Source organism: Erinaceus europaeus, chromosome 19, assembly GCF_950295315.1.
Source record: "Erinaceus europaeus chromosome 19, mEriEur2.1, whole genome shotgun sequence".
Classification (NCBI taxonomy): Eukaryota; Metazoa; Chordata; class Mammalia; order Eulipotyphla; family Erinaceidae; genus Erinaceus; species Erinaceus europaeus.
This window is the reverse complement of record NC_080180.1, coordinates 61370013-61387256: the sequence shown is the minus strand read 5'-3', so window position 1 is coordinate 61387256 and position 17244 is coordinate 61370013. Positions and strand designations below refer to the sequence as shown.

The window sequence follows — 17244 nt, the reverse complement described above, 5'->3', positions numbered from 1 at the left end:
CACTCACCCCTAGAAGCTAAACTCACAAGGGAATTGAGACTTGGTGAGGTTCTTGGGGATGCGCCTGAGGCTGCACCCACCCAGCACTCTCACTGAAGTGCTGTATGATCTGTCTGCCCTTTAAGTGGGTAGCTACATAGTCTGGTTTCAGGATATTAGAATGCTTTTAGTGGCACTTTAAACACTAGACATACTTCAATGTTCATTGAAACTACAGTGAAAATCTGTGATGCTCAACAACTGTAGGACTGGGATGGAGGGAAGCCATGGATTAGACTCTGTAAAGCCTTCCAGTTAAATGTCCATGTGCCTGCTGTGTGGACCAGATGAAGAGAATCTGGGGAAAGCAAAACCTTTTCACCTTTAAAACTGGACTGAAGTGATGTGATTTAAAAGGGGGAGCAGATGAACCCATAATAACTCCTACCCCACCCATCACCATTTTCAGTTGATCACAGTTCACAAGTCCCCCTCCCCCCATTTGATTATAAAGACAGCCTTTACATTTTCTCTCCTTCAACTCGTGAACTAGAGATTTCAAACTCCCACAAACTGCTTCCTTCCCCAGGGATTTCATGGCCCTCAATTCAAGCAATTAAACTCTATTTTCTACTTCTCACTAACCTTCCACGCCTAACAGGCAGGAAATCACTTATATTCACTTTAAAGGCTGCAGAATGAGAGAACTTGCTCCCAGGTAAATTTCTCCTTCTCTATCTCCAGCTCTACCCCCTGCAGCTCCACGGAAGCTAAATTCTTCTCAAAGACAGTCTGACTTTCCCCAATTAGGCCCTTGATATAGATTACAAACACAGAGTCATAAGCACATCCAGGTTTCTCTTTTCAGTGCTCTGATAATAGGAACACATTTCCTCCGACCTTAAACCTGCAAAAGGAACATTAAGTTTTGTAAACAAATGCTATGACTCATGGCAAATGTAAGCTTATTCAGGATTTACTCAAACTCCAAGTTAACTATTCCTTCTCCAGTGTCTCCAAGAGAAGTTTTATAAACAGAATATATTCATCACCCTTATACAAAATCACCTTAAATTTTTGCAAATCTAAACTGGGATATATAAGAAAAGCTTCCTAAGCTTATGAAAATCATTATCTGCTGTCATTATCTTTCATGTCAAGTGTAAAGTGGGCAGTATTTGAGAGAGTTTGCATACAATCCACTGACTGTGGATTCGAGATCTTAATTAACAACTTCTGTTGTGAATTTGCTGCAACGCTGTCTCCCTCTCATTCTGAATACAACCCTTGTGGTGAGACTCAGCCTCACTCATCTGACCAGACTACAATAGGTACAAATATGCACCCATTTTCTTGGAGAAACTCAAGACTTGTCCAGAATTCTCTGTGGACAAGACATATTGCAAACAGACTTCTGAATCTATCACAATTCCTTCTTTCTATGTGCACTCAAGATAGAGGATCTGCTGTCTATGGCCATACCACCCTGAACACGTCTGATCTCGGAAGCTAAGCAGGGTTGGGCCTGGTGAGTACTTGGACAGGAGACCGCCTGGGAATACCGGGTGCTGTAGGCTTTAAAAAATAAATAAGTAAGATAAAATAAATAACATAGATAATCTGCTCACAGGTACTTTAGTGATAAAGACAATCAGTTCTTAAAGAAGTTGAGGATTTAGCTCCAGATGACAGAATTAAGAAATGGGGAAGCTAAGTTTCAACTGGTTCTTGTCATCTAGCCGGAGTTACAGTCACTCGGTTGGGAGGAGGGTTTGTCCCACAGAGGCTCCTGGACCTAAGCCTGAATGTCAAGTCCAGCAGAATTGTTTCTGGACTGATGAGACAGCTTGTCTGGAAGGATACCTGCTTTGCTGTGGTGTCTTTACCTCTTTTCCTCTCTCTCTTTCTCTCTCTCTCTCTCCCTCCCTCCCTCTCTCTACATGAAAAAGTAGGCCTAGAATGATGAAGTCCAGAGGACAAAAAAACAAAACAAAAGAAACCTTTAAATAATGCCATCAGTCCCAAGAACTGAAGCTGCATAACCCTCCAAGTCTAACAAGCAGAAAGTCCATAGATTTTTCTCCCAGAAAAAGAAATTCCTTAGACTTGCTCTTCTAGAAGTCAGTCAACATATTTATTAATTACAAATAACATGTGAGGTGCTGAGGGAAGTGCTGGGAATAGTACTGGTCTCATGAAAATTCAGAGGGTGTTTCTCCACAGTAGTATAAATAATAGCCACGTGCACTGTTCTTCATAGATGGCAGTCATTAACTCAAGCACTGTGAATAGACTGTGCTATTTAATATCACTTCATACTCACAACCCCCTCCCCTGAGGCTGAGCTTGACTTACAAGTGAGAATTCCAGGGTGCAGCAAGGCTAAGAGCTTTGTGTCCTAGTGTCACATCTATGGAGTCAGTTGAGAGAAAGAAGAACCAAGTCCACTAGTCTTCTCCGGGACTTAGAAATGTCCACTACGGCTATTTAGGAAGACCTCAGAGAACACTCTTGCCTACATGTTTGAAGAGAAAGAGGGAACTCCAGCCTAAGCATATTGACGTCATGACGCACGCACACGGAGCCTTAGAGGCCAGTCTAGCTCATCCCTGAAAACTAAACTCCTTTCTCTATTGCCCAGTGCACAGCCTTCTCTTTCTTTTTCTACTGAAATACTTTAGCCACAGAGAATGAAAAATCCCTTCTTAAGAATGTGAGTCAGCTACTTCTGTGTGACTTTCTATTTTGGAGTCATTCAGACTTAATCAAATGTGATCACATTGCTTCTTAGGACAGTGATTTGACGAGCAGCCAAATCGAGTGATGTTTTTACCTAACGAAATCCAAAAGTTTGAGATCTTGATTCTTATAAGAAGTCTGACTTGACTAAAGCATGCCTCTCTCTTTTACTTTCCTTTAAGATATCTAATGTCTATGGCTAATAACAGGTCACCCCCTAGTTTGCTGATCATGAAGCAACTCTCAGTTAAGATGTAAAAAAAAATCAGGTGAGGTGTTGGCACAGCAGGTTAAGCACATAAAGTATGAAGTGCAAGGATCCCAGTTTGAGCCCCAGCTCCCCACCTGCAGGGGGCTTGCTTCACAAGTGGTAAAGCAGGTCTGCAGGTGCCTCTTTCTCTCTGCCTCTCCTCTCAATTTCTCTCTGCCATATCCAATAAAACTGGAGAAGAAAAAAAAAAATCAGGCAAGACTGCCCCGTGAGCAGCGCCAGCACTCTGGCTGTGAGTAAGCACAGCAGCCTACATACCATGCACACCCCCCGATACACCAGGCCCTCCAGGAAATCAGCTGAGCTAGAATCCAGTCTGTGATCAGAAGAGCAGGATGAGCTCCAGTTCAAGATTTCCCCAAAGCAGGTGTTCACCTCGACAAGTCCCATATCTAATGCAGTGATTCTTTCCCCGCAAATTAGTTTCTGTCGGTCTATTTTAAGAGAACAGTGATCATATCGATGTTCCCAATGCGAAACTGGCAATGTACATATTATCAAGGGTCACGGCAAATCCTTATTCTTTATTTTCCAACACAAGTTTGTTAAGGAATGGGAAACTAAAGGAAATGGCATGGGAGGGAAGAGCCTGAAGATACCTTACCTCCAAAACCCTTTGCTATAATCCCACTCATGTTTATACCTATGATACTCACTTATCCCCACGGCTGTGATGAGCTTGATTGCCAGGTCTGGAATTTCACAATGAACAAAAAATGGTTCCAGAATGTAGCGTCCAAATGCCAGGGATATCACAGCAGTGGCGGCAGGGCTGCAGAAAGATTTTCAGGGTAGTGTTAGGAAAAAAAATAATAAATAAATCATATATCTGCCAAACTTGTTCTACTTTAAAAGCCTACCCCATGGTATTCAGCAGAAGGAAGAGGTTAAGTATGAAAGGCTATACTTTCTGGAAGTCAGAATGTGACTAGGTTATCACAAGGCATTCCAAGCCAACTGCTGCCTTTAAAGCCAGCCGCCATTACCTGTCGGCTTGCGTTCTCTCTGTGGCCTCACAGATCAGACCCAGGGCCCCATGCACTCATTCAACTACTGAGCCACCTCCCTGGCCCAGTTGTCAGGTCAAAATTTATTTCTTCCATATGAGATCGAGTTTCATGTGAGAGCTGGAGAGGAAGTCGGGGAACCATGCTGACATGTGCGGCACGGGGTTCAAACTTGGAGTCCCAGGCATAAACTCTGCATTTTACTAACTACACCATTCTGGCAGTCAAGAGCTCATTCTTCATTCCATAGAAACATTTCAGTGGGGTGGAGCACCTGGTTAAGTGCACACATTACAGTGTGCAAGGACCCAGATTCAAATTCCTGGTCCCCAGCTGCAGGGGGAAAGCTTCACAAGTGGTGAAGCAGGGCTTCAGGTGTTTCTCTGTTTCTCTTCCTCTCTACCTCCCCCTCCCCTCTCAATTTCTCTCTGTCTCTATCTAATAATAAATAAATAAAATAAAAGTAGGAAAGCTACTAGGGGAGGGGATGGCATGCAGAAATCTGGTGGTGGGAAATCTGGTGGTGGGAATTGTGTGGAGTTGAATCCCTCTTATCCTATGGTTTTGTTAATGTCTCCTTTTTAAAATAAATTTTAAAATAAATAAAAAATAAAAGATTTAAAGGAATCATTTCGATGCAAAGTAGAAGATGAAAAGCAAAAACACTAAGTTTTATACAAATGAGAATATGTGTGATAGGAGAAACTGAAATAAGTTTCACATGCATAGAAAAATAAAAAACAAATGACTCTACTTCCATCTTCAGATATTCCTATGAGCAAACCATATTCTTTTTTTTTTTTTCAGGCAGACAGTACAGAGGAAGCACACCAGGCTTTTATGTCTGAGGCCTCAGAGGCCACCATCCTCAGCCATAACTGGGCAGTGCTCTAGTCAAACCCTCATGAAAATAAATACATGTTTTAAGTTGTATTTTAAGTTACAAAATATCAAATGTTTATGTAAAATTAGTTAATATGAATTAAGATTCAACCCCATGGGCAAGTGAAACTAAAACATGATAAAATGAAAGGGACAACATCAAACTGAAAAGCTTCTATACATTGAAAGAATTTCCACAAGGATAGAAAGGTGACCTAGCAACTGAGAGAAGATATTTGCACATCACACTTATGACAAGAGATTGACATCAAATATCTATAAATAAATCATATGGCTCAAAAAGAAAAATAAAAACTCCATTAAAAAATGGACAAAAGATCTGAACTGACAGTTTTCTAAAGATACTATGCAGATGGCCCATAGGTGAAAAAAATGCCTCTACCTCACTTAACATTAAAGAAATGCAAATTAAAACCACCCACACCCCTCTGAATGGCCTGTCTGAACAAAACAGGAGATGCCAAGTGTTGGTGATGATGTAGAGAAAAAAAGGAACTCTGTTACACTGTCAGTGGGAATGTAAGTTGATGCAGCAACTATGGAAAACAGTATGGAGAATCCTTGAATAAATGATTAGCAGAGTATCTCTGGATCTTGCAGTACCACTCCTATACAAATATACAAAGGACACAAAAACAGTAGTTCAAGGGGACATATGCACATATGCATATAACTAGAACTGCTTTATTTACAATAGTCAAGGGATGGAAGCAACCTAAACATTCATCAATGAATAGGTAAAGACATTATGGGACATATGCTCAATGGAATACTACTCTGCAATTCAAAAAGATGACACTATGTCTTTGGGGAAAACAGGACTGGAGGTGATTATGCTTAGTGAAGTAAGGAAGTAAACGTCAACTAACTACCTGATGGTTTCACTCATATGTGGAATATAAGGAATAAAATTTGGAAGAAAAGGTGATCAAATATTCTCTAAGACTTTGTGAGAAGTGTGGTGGTTTTTGTTGGGGCAGGGAGATGTCACAGAACTTTGGTGGTGGGTAAGGTATGCAACCATATTCCTATAATCTTATAATCCTGTAAACTGTTATTAAATTACTAATAGAAGGATAAAATCAGGGGCCAGGCACACCTGGCTTAGTGCACACATTACAGTGCACAAGGACCCATGTTCAAGCCCCTGGTCCCTGTCAGCAGGGGGAAAGCTTCACAAGTGGCCAAGCAGGGTTGCAACAGGTGTCTCTTGTCTCTTTCCCTCTTTGTCTTGCCCCTCCCATCTCAAGTTCTCTGTCTTTATCCAAAATGAATAAATAAAAATATTTTTAAAAGAATAAAGCCACGTATCAAGTTTTCAAATACGCTCAAGTGAAATTTAAGGCCCCATCTGGTGTAAGCTTTCCCTGGCTCTTGTGCTTGCTTTTTTCCACTAGAGAGATGTGAATGAACTTTGCCTAGAGCCCCACCAGGAACTCATGGTCAGCTCTCTTTAATAACTCAGATCCTAGCGCATCCTCCTTTTGCACAAGGGAGCTTCTCTAGTCCTGCTGCTGGACAAGCCCTCCTGAGATGCGCTCTCCCTAGACCCAGGGCTTCCTTCCATGGTGCTGGCACCACTCTAGCAGCATCAAGCTCATTCAGCGGATGAGTTGATTGAGAACTATGTCTCTCACTTGACCCTGAGCTCCCTGAGTTTAGGGCTGTGTCCATCTTCATCACACTTGTATTGCAGAAGCACAGTAACAACCGAAGATAGAGTGAAAGCATCAATTCAATTCAGTGACCTGCTTTGTACTCATGACTGACACTTCACTTCCTTCCTGAAATCTACGCCTCACAGGCTATTCCACAAGAGTGACTTCATGTGCAGTCTGGCCTGCACGGTAAGTATTCAGGGACTCTGAACACTGAGAAGAGATGAGACAAGTTAGAGAACCTAGATCTCTGGTCACCCTTCAAGACATTAATTCATGACTCTGAATGTTTGAAAAAACCAATAGAGCAATGTGAGTTCATCATTACAAAGAAATACCAGACGATTAAACAAAGCATCTAAAATATATCTGAGTAATATCTTCTGTCAATACACACACACACACACACACACAATTTGGCATCTCTCATGCAATCTAAGTAACACATGAGGACAAACTAGTTAAGACTAGGAATTATGATTCATTCTACTACTCTTGCATTCAGCAGCAGTCTGTGGAGTGCATGTATTGATGGGTGAGTGGTGTATCTTCACTACTGCAAAGAGAATGATCTTTATCCTCATGGTGCCAAGCAAACTACCAGAGCCATCTTTCAAGGCCCCAGCTTAGCTCTCCCAAGCTTCAGAGTTCACCCTGTAGTAGCCAGCACTCCGAGCGAGGAGGGAACTCAGTTGAATACTGAGGATATGCTGCATTCCAAATATCACAATCTTCAACTTTCAGTGTAAAATATCTATGATATTCAGGCATTGCAGCAAATTGGACCAGGTCACAAAATGTGTGAGTCCAGGTATTAAGTGCTGTGAAATCCCTCAACGGAAGGAACAAGAAAACACAGCACAGACACCTAAAACATTAAGAGAGCCAGATATCATGTTCAATCCCAGATGAAAAGCAGGGCCTACATCACTCTGAAGAATGTAACGGAGGAGGAAACACCATAAATGGGTGCAGAAGGCAACAAACCTAGTATAATAAACATGTTATCATGCGCGAGGTCAAGGGGCCAGGCTCCCGCCACCCCTTGAGGAAGACTTCAAGAGTGGTGGAGTAGTTTCTGCAGATGTCTCTCTTTCTCTCTCCGTCCCTAGCTCCCCTTCCCCAGTTGCTCTCTATCTCTCTTAAAACAGAAAGGAAAGGAGGAAGGAAAGAAGGAAGAAAGGGATAGAGGAAGGGAGAGAGGAAGAGAGAAAGAGAGAAGAGGGGAAGGAAGGAAGGAAGGAAGGAAGGAAGGAAGGAAGGAAGGAAGGAAGGTGGGAATGCCTCCTTAAACTAAGATGAGTGGAAAATTAACTTTGCAAAACATGCATTTTAAGTTGACCTTTGAAAAATAAGATTTAGATCGTCAGAAAAGAACAGCAAGTACAATTGTCCGCTCTTATAAAAGGAACAAACTAAGGTCTTTATCGTGATTTCATTATAACAAAATTTTACGTAGCTCAGAGCTGTTTGACAGGAAAAATGAATTACCAATGAAGGAGATGCCACTTTGGAGCTCTCTGCTGAAAGACAGACTCCTGGGACCATAAGAATCATGGTCAGTGTTCAGTTGATGCCGACTGGCTCGGTATTTGCCTCTTGGCTGCAAGGACTGGCTGAAAGCGCACAGGAGTGCTCAGCTGCGTCTGTCAGAGAAGTCACCTTAGGAGGGCTCGCCTAGCCATTTATTCATCAGCCTCTGAGCAGAAGCTGCAAGTCACGCCAATGGAAGCAGTGGACCTGGAGGGAGAAGAATACTCTCTAGCTTCTCCGGTGACGTTACAAGCTTCCCACGAAGGGAGAGGGAATTCGCTGTTCAGAGTGACTTGGCACTATCTGAACTGACTGCAACTCAAGAATCTCAGGAAGGGTCACATGCTCTCGCAGCAATAAAAGCAAAAAGACTTTCGCAATGGAAGTCGGCTGATTGCTAGAGCCTGAGGAAATGAGTCATGACGGCCTCCAGGGCGACTCTGTGAATGGTAGCTTGGAGGCACTGAAGTTCTCTAGTGACTAAGCCGGAATGAAGCCGCATACTTGCTGGCATGATCTACACCAGCTGCTAGCAGAGCACTTCCCCTTCTCTGGGCAGTCAGAATGTGGGCTGTCAAGGTGAGATGTGATGTTTCATCTGCTTTCAATCTCTTTCCCAGAAACATCACAGAGAAAAATAGGAGATGAAAGAAAATGAGATGCTTAGAGACCGGCATGGCTGCAAGACTACGGGCAGTGGCAAATGGCATCAGAAGTGCTGCTCAGGGGCTGGGCAGCGGCACACCTGCTGAGTGCACACGTTACTCAGAGTGCTAATGGTTCACCTGGTAGAGAGCACACCGGACTCCGCACAAGATGCTGGGTCTCGGGCCTGATACCATCTGGGAGCACCATGCACAGGACAGAGGGAGCTCCCTGAATGGTGGAGCAGGACTGTGGTATTGCTCCCTCTGGCTCTTCTTGATCTCTCTCCTCTCCTTCTTTCCAAAATCAAGAATGAAAAGAGAAAAGGAAAGTCCACTTGGGAAGACTGCTCCGTGGTGGTATGTGTGAGCGCAAAGCCCCAAGCTCATTCGAAATATCTACCTGAAACCAGATACATAAACAATATCTACCCTAATATCTACCCTAAACCACATACATAGTCACATGACACAGGTATTTCTAATGAGCTAAAATCACCCCCAGTGATTTAAAGAAAGAAATAGGCCTTCTTTTCCTTAATGTGTGTGTGTGTGTGTGTGAGTGTGTGTGTTGAATGTGTATGTGTGTGTGTGTGTGTGTGTGTGTGTGTGTGTGTGTGTGTGTTCTTACCGTATTATGAGCAGTTCTACCCAGACTCGTACAAAAGCTGGTAATGGGCCAAACACTTCCAGGATGTATGTGTAGTGACCTCCAGATTTCTTTATACTTGTTCCCAATTCAGCATAGGCTAAGGCTCCTGCAAAACAGTTACAATAAAGAGGGACGAGGTTAAAATCTACCAATTCGTCCAGGTAACACTGATACTGCAGTGACCGTACGCTCTGCGGCGTGACTATTTCATTTGGTCTGAAGTTCATCTCACTGCTGAGAGCTGCCAGAGACGCCGTGTACCTTCCTTCATTATGGATCTAGTTCATTGTACCCAGTCACATAATTCCACTTGGTTATTTATTTATTATTGGACAGAGACAGAGAGAAATTGAGAGGGGAGAGAGAGATAGAGAGGGAGAGAGACAGGAACAGAGAGAGACCCCTGCAGTCCTGCTTCACCACCCCCTGGAGCTTTCCCCTTGCAAGTGGGGACCAGGGGCTTGAACCCAGGTCCTTGTGCACTGTAGTGTATGCACTTCACCAGGTGAGGCACCGCTTGGCCCCCACATAAATCTACTTGAAATAGTAAGAAACACTCTTTTGAAGATGATATAATCTTCCCAGGAATTTTGAATCCCAAGTAGGGAGCAAGGGGAAAAGAGAGAACACATATTGGTCACACAGACACATTTTCAGAAGGGCGGGTCCACACACCACGACAGGGGATTACCCTAAACTCACTGTGTTGAGAATCCTTTTATTTAAGTTTTACTAGTGATTTATTTTTCTGGAGGAAATGTTTTCAGGACTTTCTGTCATAGGGCTACGATTTCACACCTCCACAAAAGAGGTGTTGAGGGTCTCTTTAATGCATATTCCTAGGCCATCTGGAGAAAATAAGGTTTATTCGTTCTTTGGAAAACTAAAGTCCTCCAAGACCACCTGGGGAAAATATGTAATTTAAAAGCTATAAAACTCAAAGTGGGCTCTAAGATAGTACCCCAGATATACTCACTCTACTCAAGGGAAGCCAGACTCTCCAACAGAGGATTTCAAAAATCAATTACTTGAATATCTGCATAAGTGATTCCAAGCTAACGAGTGTACAGATTGATATCTAAGGCTGAGAGACACTACCTGCCAACTTAGAACTCAGTGGAACTGGTCAGGATTCTCTTTCTGTTGGACTTCCGTCACTGCTTTGGTAGATGCAGAAAAATAAGAAACAACTCTGAAATAAAATGTTATTGGAAAAGTGATCTCCAGATAGATGCCACAGAACCACTACCTAGACCTGTACATGCTCTCTTAAAACTCCAGGATGGCCATCCTAGGTAGCAGCTGAGTCATGTAACAATGGAACAATCACAGTTATATTTAAAGATCCCAAGCAACTTAACTATTTCACCCAGTTTTGGGGGGGTGTTCAGAGTCCTTCTTCTTCCTTCTTTTTTTTATGTACAAACACACATACTGACCCTTACCAATTTGGAAACCAAATATCTAGATTCTTTATTCCTACACAGAGAGTTCTTAGAAGAAATATCAGTTTCCTTTTTCTTCATTTTGCTTCCTGTCAAAGAGCTCCAGGTAAACAGAGATAAGTCTGCGGATGGAGGGGCACAGTTCCTGCAACTAGCTAGCAAAAAATACTAACCCAGATGCAACCTCGGGGAATCTCCCCAACGTTTGCTAAGCCACAGTGACTGGAGACAAGCTTAGGAAGGAGCTCATTTTGGTGGCTGGAGTCAGTGTGACTGTGGCGGGTCCAGTGCCCAGGCCACCCATTCCATTGTACCAGATGGACCTTTGACTGTGCAAACTCTGAAGCAGAGAGTGGGCCCTACATGAAGTCAGTGTGGGAGACCAGGACCTCACTATGCTTTTCCCTCTCAGATCCTGACTTATCCTCATGTCTTGGAGATTAAAGGCTGAAGGTCATTTAGGAAGATCCATACTCACTTTCTCTTTGTCTACAAACACATATGCAAGAACATATACTCAAGCTGCAAAATGATTCTACACGCCTCAAATGAGTCCTGCTATAGATTTCCCTGCAATAAGGATTTTAAAACAAGTTTTATGTAAAATACTTACTTCTGGGACCAGGTGGTAGCTCCCCCACAGAGCACACCTGTTATCATGCCAGAGGTCTACAAGGCAAAAGTTTCATGAGTGATGGAGCAGTGCTGCAGGTGTCTCTCATTCTGTCTTTCTCTTTCTTTCACTACTTTTCCTACCTGTATCTTTCTCTCTCTAATTGAAAAACAAACAAAAGCAAAAGACTTTTTAGGAGTGGTGGAAGCTCCGTGTAGGCACCGAGCTCAAGTAATTACCTTGGTGGCAACAAACAAAGCAGCAAAGCACAACACAGTGCATTAGACCATTACAGAGCCTAAGAACAGGTGGGGTTGTCTGAGCAGGACCCAGAGCCAGGCGCTTTCGCTTATTTTATCATTGGTGACTTGACACTGTTTTGCAATCCTATCATTTTAGAGTTAGCGTTTCCCATACACGTGGCCCATAACTGCCAGAACTCTCGCAGCGTCTTTGATAGTTGGGTTGCTTTTTGCAAGTTACTACACTTTGAGGGCATGACACTAGTCGTTAAAAGGGTACATACATGATACATGGATGCATCCTTCACAATGGCCAAGTTACAGAAGCCACTTACTGCCCATCACTGAGCAAGTGGGTAAAGATAGACTGGGATCTATATTCAAGAAAATACTACTCTGAAGTGGAAAATGATGGCATTGCTTCCTTCAGATTTCAAAGTGGACACACCCGGATGTGACTGTGCTCAGTGAAATCAGTGAAGAGATGAAGAGCAGCGACTACGCGGCTTTGCTCCTAGGTGGAAGGTGGAAGATACAGCAAGAGAGAGAGAGAGACAGAGAGACAGAGAGAGAGAGACCGAGACCAAGACCAAAGCACTGCTCCACGATCCATGGAGCTTCCCCCAGTACAGTGTGATCTTTTGTGGTGCTGGGACTCAAACTGAGGGCCTTGTACAAGGTAAGGCACATACTCGACTGTGAACTATCTCCCAAGCGCCAACATCCATCAGTTTTAATCACCTTTTTTAAAAGAATATTTATTGAGGGTCAGGCGGTGGCGCAGTGAGTTAAGCACATGTGGTGCAAAGTGCAGGGACCAGCGCAAGGATCCCGGTTCGAGCCCCCGGCTCCCCACCTGCAGGGGAGTCGCTTCACAGGCGGTGAAGCAGGTCTGCAGGTGTCTGTCTTTCTCTCCCCCTCTCTGTCTTCCCCTCCGCTCTCCATTTCTCTCTGTCCTATCCAACAACGAACAACATCAACAATGGCAATAATAATAACCACAATGAGGCTACAACAACAAGGGCAACAAAAAGCGGGAAAAATGGAGCGGTGGATTCATGGTGCAGGCACTGAGCCCAGCAATAACCCTGGAGGGAAAAAATTATTTATTTATTTATTTATTTATTTATTTATTATTGGCTAGAGACAGAAGTTAAGAAGGGAGGGGGAAGGAGAGGAGAGAGAGACAGAGAGAGACACCTGCAGCCCTGCTTCATCATTTGTGAAGCTTTCCCCCTATAGGTGGGGACCAGAGGCTTGAACCTGCATCCTTTTACATTATAATATGAGCACTTAACCAGGTGCACCACCACCTGGACCCCCAGTTTTAATCACCATTACAACAATCTCTGGCAGCTTTTAAGTCACTTATTTCTGACTCTTTTACTCTCAAGAGCTGAGTCAGTAGAAGAGACCCAAGTCTGAAGGGAAATAAAAGCAAAGATGACATAGTCCTCACACTTCTTCCCCCAGTTCAGTGGGGGTTCACTCAGGAGGGATTCCAGGGGTCATGACAGGGAACCTTGGCTCTCAGTGCCCCTGGGGAAAGATGGCACACAGTCTCTCTCACCTGGGGGGACTCAGCTCCTGCCCCTGGGAAGCCCTAGGAACTAGAATTGCAGCAAGCAGACCTGAGCCAGTGCAGCAAACTAACTCCCAGCTCGTTTGACAACTTGCATTGCACAAGTTTATGGGTGCTGGAGGAAGAGAGAGAAATATGAAAGGCTGCAAAATGCAGAAATGTGCTCAGACCTCGCTGTCTGCTTGCTGGGGAGCGGGGCTGAGTTATGTGTCCCCTCACCCCCTCCTCATGTCTCTGTCCAGGACTTTCGATAGAAGATTAGAAACTGACAAGTCTTTTGATTAAAAATTAAATAAATAAAAAGGGAAAAAGGCTGCCATCAGTTCCTTTTGTCAACAATCACTTTTTTAAAAGTCAGTAAAACTTCTGCTCAGCACTCAGCTCTGCGTGGAAATAGGTCAGGTCCTGTGTCAGCTCACAGGTGTCCCATTTGGGGTGCCAGCTGCCAGGGTGCCCCGAACATCCAGAGAGCGCTCAGATATACCGCTGCTGTCATGACTGGGAGCCTCGCCTCTCATTGCCCCAGGGAAGGCTGCGCACTTCTGCCTCACTCAGGCAAAGAGCCTCGCCTACAGGAGGCATTAGAGGGCCCGGGCAACCCTGCCAGCCGGCAGTGGGCATAGTGTGTGGGCACTGGGCAGACACAGCCCAGACTTGGAATCTACGGGGCTGCCCTCTGCCCTCCTCACACCTCACCCTGGGCTCTACCAGAGCAGTCCCCAGCTCCAGACACCCCCGCCCCCAGAAGCAGCTACACTCACCGAACAGTGACAGGACCCCGCAGGCCGTCCAGACGGTCAGGGACATGCCCACACTGCCCGTGTTCTGGAGCACGCCCTTGGGCGAGATGAAGATACCCGCACCGATGATGGTGCCGATGATGATGGAGATACCCCTGAGCAGGGTGATCTTCTTCTTCAGGACCACTTTCTCCTGGCCCAGGGGCTCGGGGCTGCGGCTGCCCTCAGCGGGTAGCCTCCCGTGGGGAGGGCCCTGCAGGTACCCCCTGTTGGACAGGGCGGCCATCACGGGCCTTCTGACCATGGTGGTGACAGGCGGAGGGAAAGGAGACAGGAACCAGGAGACCCAAGCAAAGGCAACACTTGAGGCAACTTTGGTGTCTGGAGTTGGGACCAGCTGCTCCCTGCCTGGCGGCTCTCAGACTGCCTCTCAGGGCCACTGTGCTCCGGGCAGGACCTTGGAGCTGTGTGTTCCCATGCCGGGCTCCCTGGGTGCTCTGCCGGCACACCTGTGTGTGCACCGTGCCCCTGCTCCACCTCCCTCTAGCTGCTGCCGCTGCCGCCTGCTACTCTCTGCTGGGCAGTTACCCAGTTACCCTAGCATTCCGGTCCAGGCAGCTTCCTCCTGGGCTGGTATTTAAGCTCCTGCCTGTCACACCGACTTACTCCAGCTAAGTGATGATGCAAACTCCCCAGGTTTGCATCAGCCACATGAGAAGGCTCCGGCATTACTCAGCGAATTTCTCTCTCTCCCTCTCTCTCTCTCTCTCTCTCTCTCTCTCTCTCTCCAGTAGAGGCATGTTGCTCAATTGCCCCCAAGCTTTTCAGAGAACAAAGCACACACACTTAGGCGGGATCTTAGCCAATCCACAAGGAGCAAACTCAGAACAGACCTTCTCAGAGAGTCCAGGCAACTCCTAGCATGGGACAAAGGCTCGGCACGCAGAAAAAAAAGTAAAGAAGAAATGAAACAGGAAACGTCCTGGCTCTTTTCTTTAGCTGGATATAAGCACCTTCCACCCAAGTGTCTTGATAACAGGACAATGAAACCCAAGTCTGTTGTTGTGCGGGCCGCGTAACAACTAACTTTAGATTCGGGCATTCTGTTTCCTGCATGTATGTGCAGAATTTGTTTTTTTTACTTTTGGTTTCCTAGTAACACCGTCAAATCTAATGTTTACAAAGCTGAACAAGTCTACACTGTATAGATGCTGTCACGCAACAATTGTGAGCCTTACTCAACATTCAAAGATAAAAATCCCTCCTTACAACTCAGAAGAAACCGGCATTTAACAATCACCATCCAGATGTGACAAACTGAAAAATCACAGTGACTCCACAAAATAGTCATTTTTCTGATTCTCATCAGCATGACATTATCTCCCAAATTAAGTGACAGTACGAATTCTTTGTGTGCATACTATTCCATTGAATTATAACAGAAAATCTAATCTCAAAATAAGGCAATGATTATACTGAAATACAAATATGCAGAGGGCTAAAGCTTGAAAGGGAAAGAGGATGTTGTGTGATGCTTCCTACAGTATCTGGACTATTTTTAAATTATGGTTATAAATTCAAAATGAATTGGAAAAAAGCTAAGATTAAAATATTGACTGAAACCAGAACAATGTTTTTTTTTCACCTGTGTAATTGGGGTGACACCGATTTACAACACTGTACATGCTTCAGAAGTACAAGTTCACACTTCCTCAATTCTAGGTGGCCACACCACACACACCAGCAGAGTGCCAATATCCCTCCTCCTCAGAGCACTGCCCCCCCCCCCCACAGCAACCTCAGTTCTGCTGTCAGAACCAAGGGCTTACTTTTACCCCGTGCTTTTTGGTTTTTTTTGTGTGTGTTTTGTTTTTTTTTACATTTTACATATGAGCAATACAGTGAAAAGTGACACAGAACATTTTCAGACCCAGAGAACTTTACTGCTTCAGTGTTCATAAAGCAAACACCAAAAGAAAAGAAATCCTAGGTATCTCATTTGGATGTGGTGATGACTGGTTTTGAATTCTAGGAGGGTGGGACATTAACATATCCCTGAAGCTACATTGACAAACGGCATTAACTCTGCTTCTGAACTTATGAACAAAACAACACACACACACACACACACACACACACACACACACACACACCCCTCGTGTGTGAGGACTGGGGGTGGGGAAGTCCCACTAGAAAAGTACCACAGAAAAGCTGGGGACTGTTCTCTGTTAGGTTGGTTCTTGAGAAAATAATACCACATCAATGGAGACTATCTCATTTCCTTTTTATACTATTTACCTAGACCCTCTGAGATTTGAATTTGGATACATAAAGCCAAAGTTTTTGTCATGCAATTTTTTTTTTTTTTGCCAGATAGTGTCTTTCAAGAAGTAAAAATAACAGTTTTCTTTTCAGTCTTGCTGAGAATTCTAAAACTAAGAAGTTAGTGGAAGACTATACTCTGAAACATCCTTCCACACAGGTAATTCTCCTGATTAGTGGACATCGTGGAGAGCAGAGAGACCTTCGCTTCTTCCCAAAAAGGGGAACAGGTTAGTTCTAGGGAACTAGGAGTGAGAAAATGAGACACTGTGATTCCCAGGGAAGAATTTTTCCATCTCCACCTCACACCGTGTCACACTTCAATTTGGGGTAAACAACAGAACTCATGAAATGAGAATAAGATCCCACCCAAACAGAAAACAAAAGTCCTTTCAACACTCAGGTGCATTCTTGTCCTTTGCCGTATATATAAAAGTCACTGAAGGTTAACAACCAGACACAGGACCTGTCACATAAAAGAGGGTCTTCCTCCAAAATCCAACAAAGCTGCAGTCAGCAAGGAGACTGCCTTGCTTTTCCTGTCACCAAGAAACCTGCAAAAAAAAATGCAGATGAGAGGAACAAGAGGCTCACAAAACCTTCCAACCACTGTCCCCAAGCTGGTGAACTAAGAATAGGAATGGTCTTCAGGTACAGATACATGTGTATCACAAAGATGAGTCTTAAACAAGAGCAAGTGATCTGTATCTTTCCTCTGAGATGTCTTGTTTTTAGCAGTCCTGCCAAATTCAGAGACTCTCAGAGGCTGTTGCCAAATATGTAGTTCATGCCTGCTGTGCACAGTGAGCAGCCTCAGCTCCTGAAGGCAAGTCACGGGAGAAAACAAGGTGCTTTGCAGTGGTAGTGATCTCCATCAGGTAATCGTTACCCCCTGCCCCCACTAGAGAAACAGG

The 17244-nt window shown here is 44.4% G+C and overlaps 1 protein-coding gene, 1 long non-coding RNA gene and 1 pseudogene across 3 annotated transcripts in view; 1 reads left to right on the top strand and 2 right to left on the bottom strand.

Moving 5' to 3' along the window:
* The window catches only part of SLC7A11 (solute carrier family 7 member 11), an 82438-nt gene extending 66734 nt beyond the window's left edge, over nucleotides 1-15704 (bottom strand). The window contains exons 1-3 of the mRNA XM_007523751.3: nucleotides 14030-15704; nucleotides 9366-9492; nucleotides 3646-3761 (exon numbers count right to left, since the gene is read on the bottom strand). Coding sequence (XP_007523813.1) covers nucleotides 3646-3761; nucleotides 9366-9492; nucleotides 14030-14312 — 526 coding nt within the window. The 5' untranslated portion in view covers nucleotides 14313-15704. The remainder of the gene's footprint in view (nucleotides 1-3645; nucleotides 3762-9365; nucleotides 9493-14029) is intronic.
* On the top strand, nucleotides 1448-1556 carry LOC132534786 (5S ribosomal RNA; annotated as a pseudogene).
* A 117-nt stretch (nucleotides 15705-15821) lies between the features above and the next one.
* The window catches only part of LOC132534665 (uncharacterized), a 183983-nt gene continuing 182560 nt past the window's right edge, over nucleotides 15822-17244 (bottom strand). For both annotated transcript variants that reach the window (XR_009546403.1, XR_009546404.1), the window contains one exon: nucleotides 15822-16884. This is a non-coding gene — a long non-coding RNA (uncharacterized LOC132534665). The remainder of the gene's footprint in view (nucleotides 16885-17244) is intronic.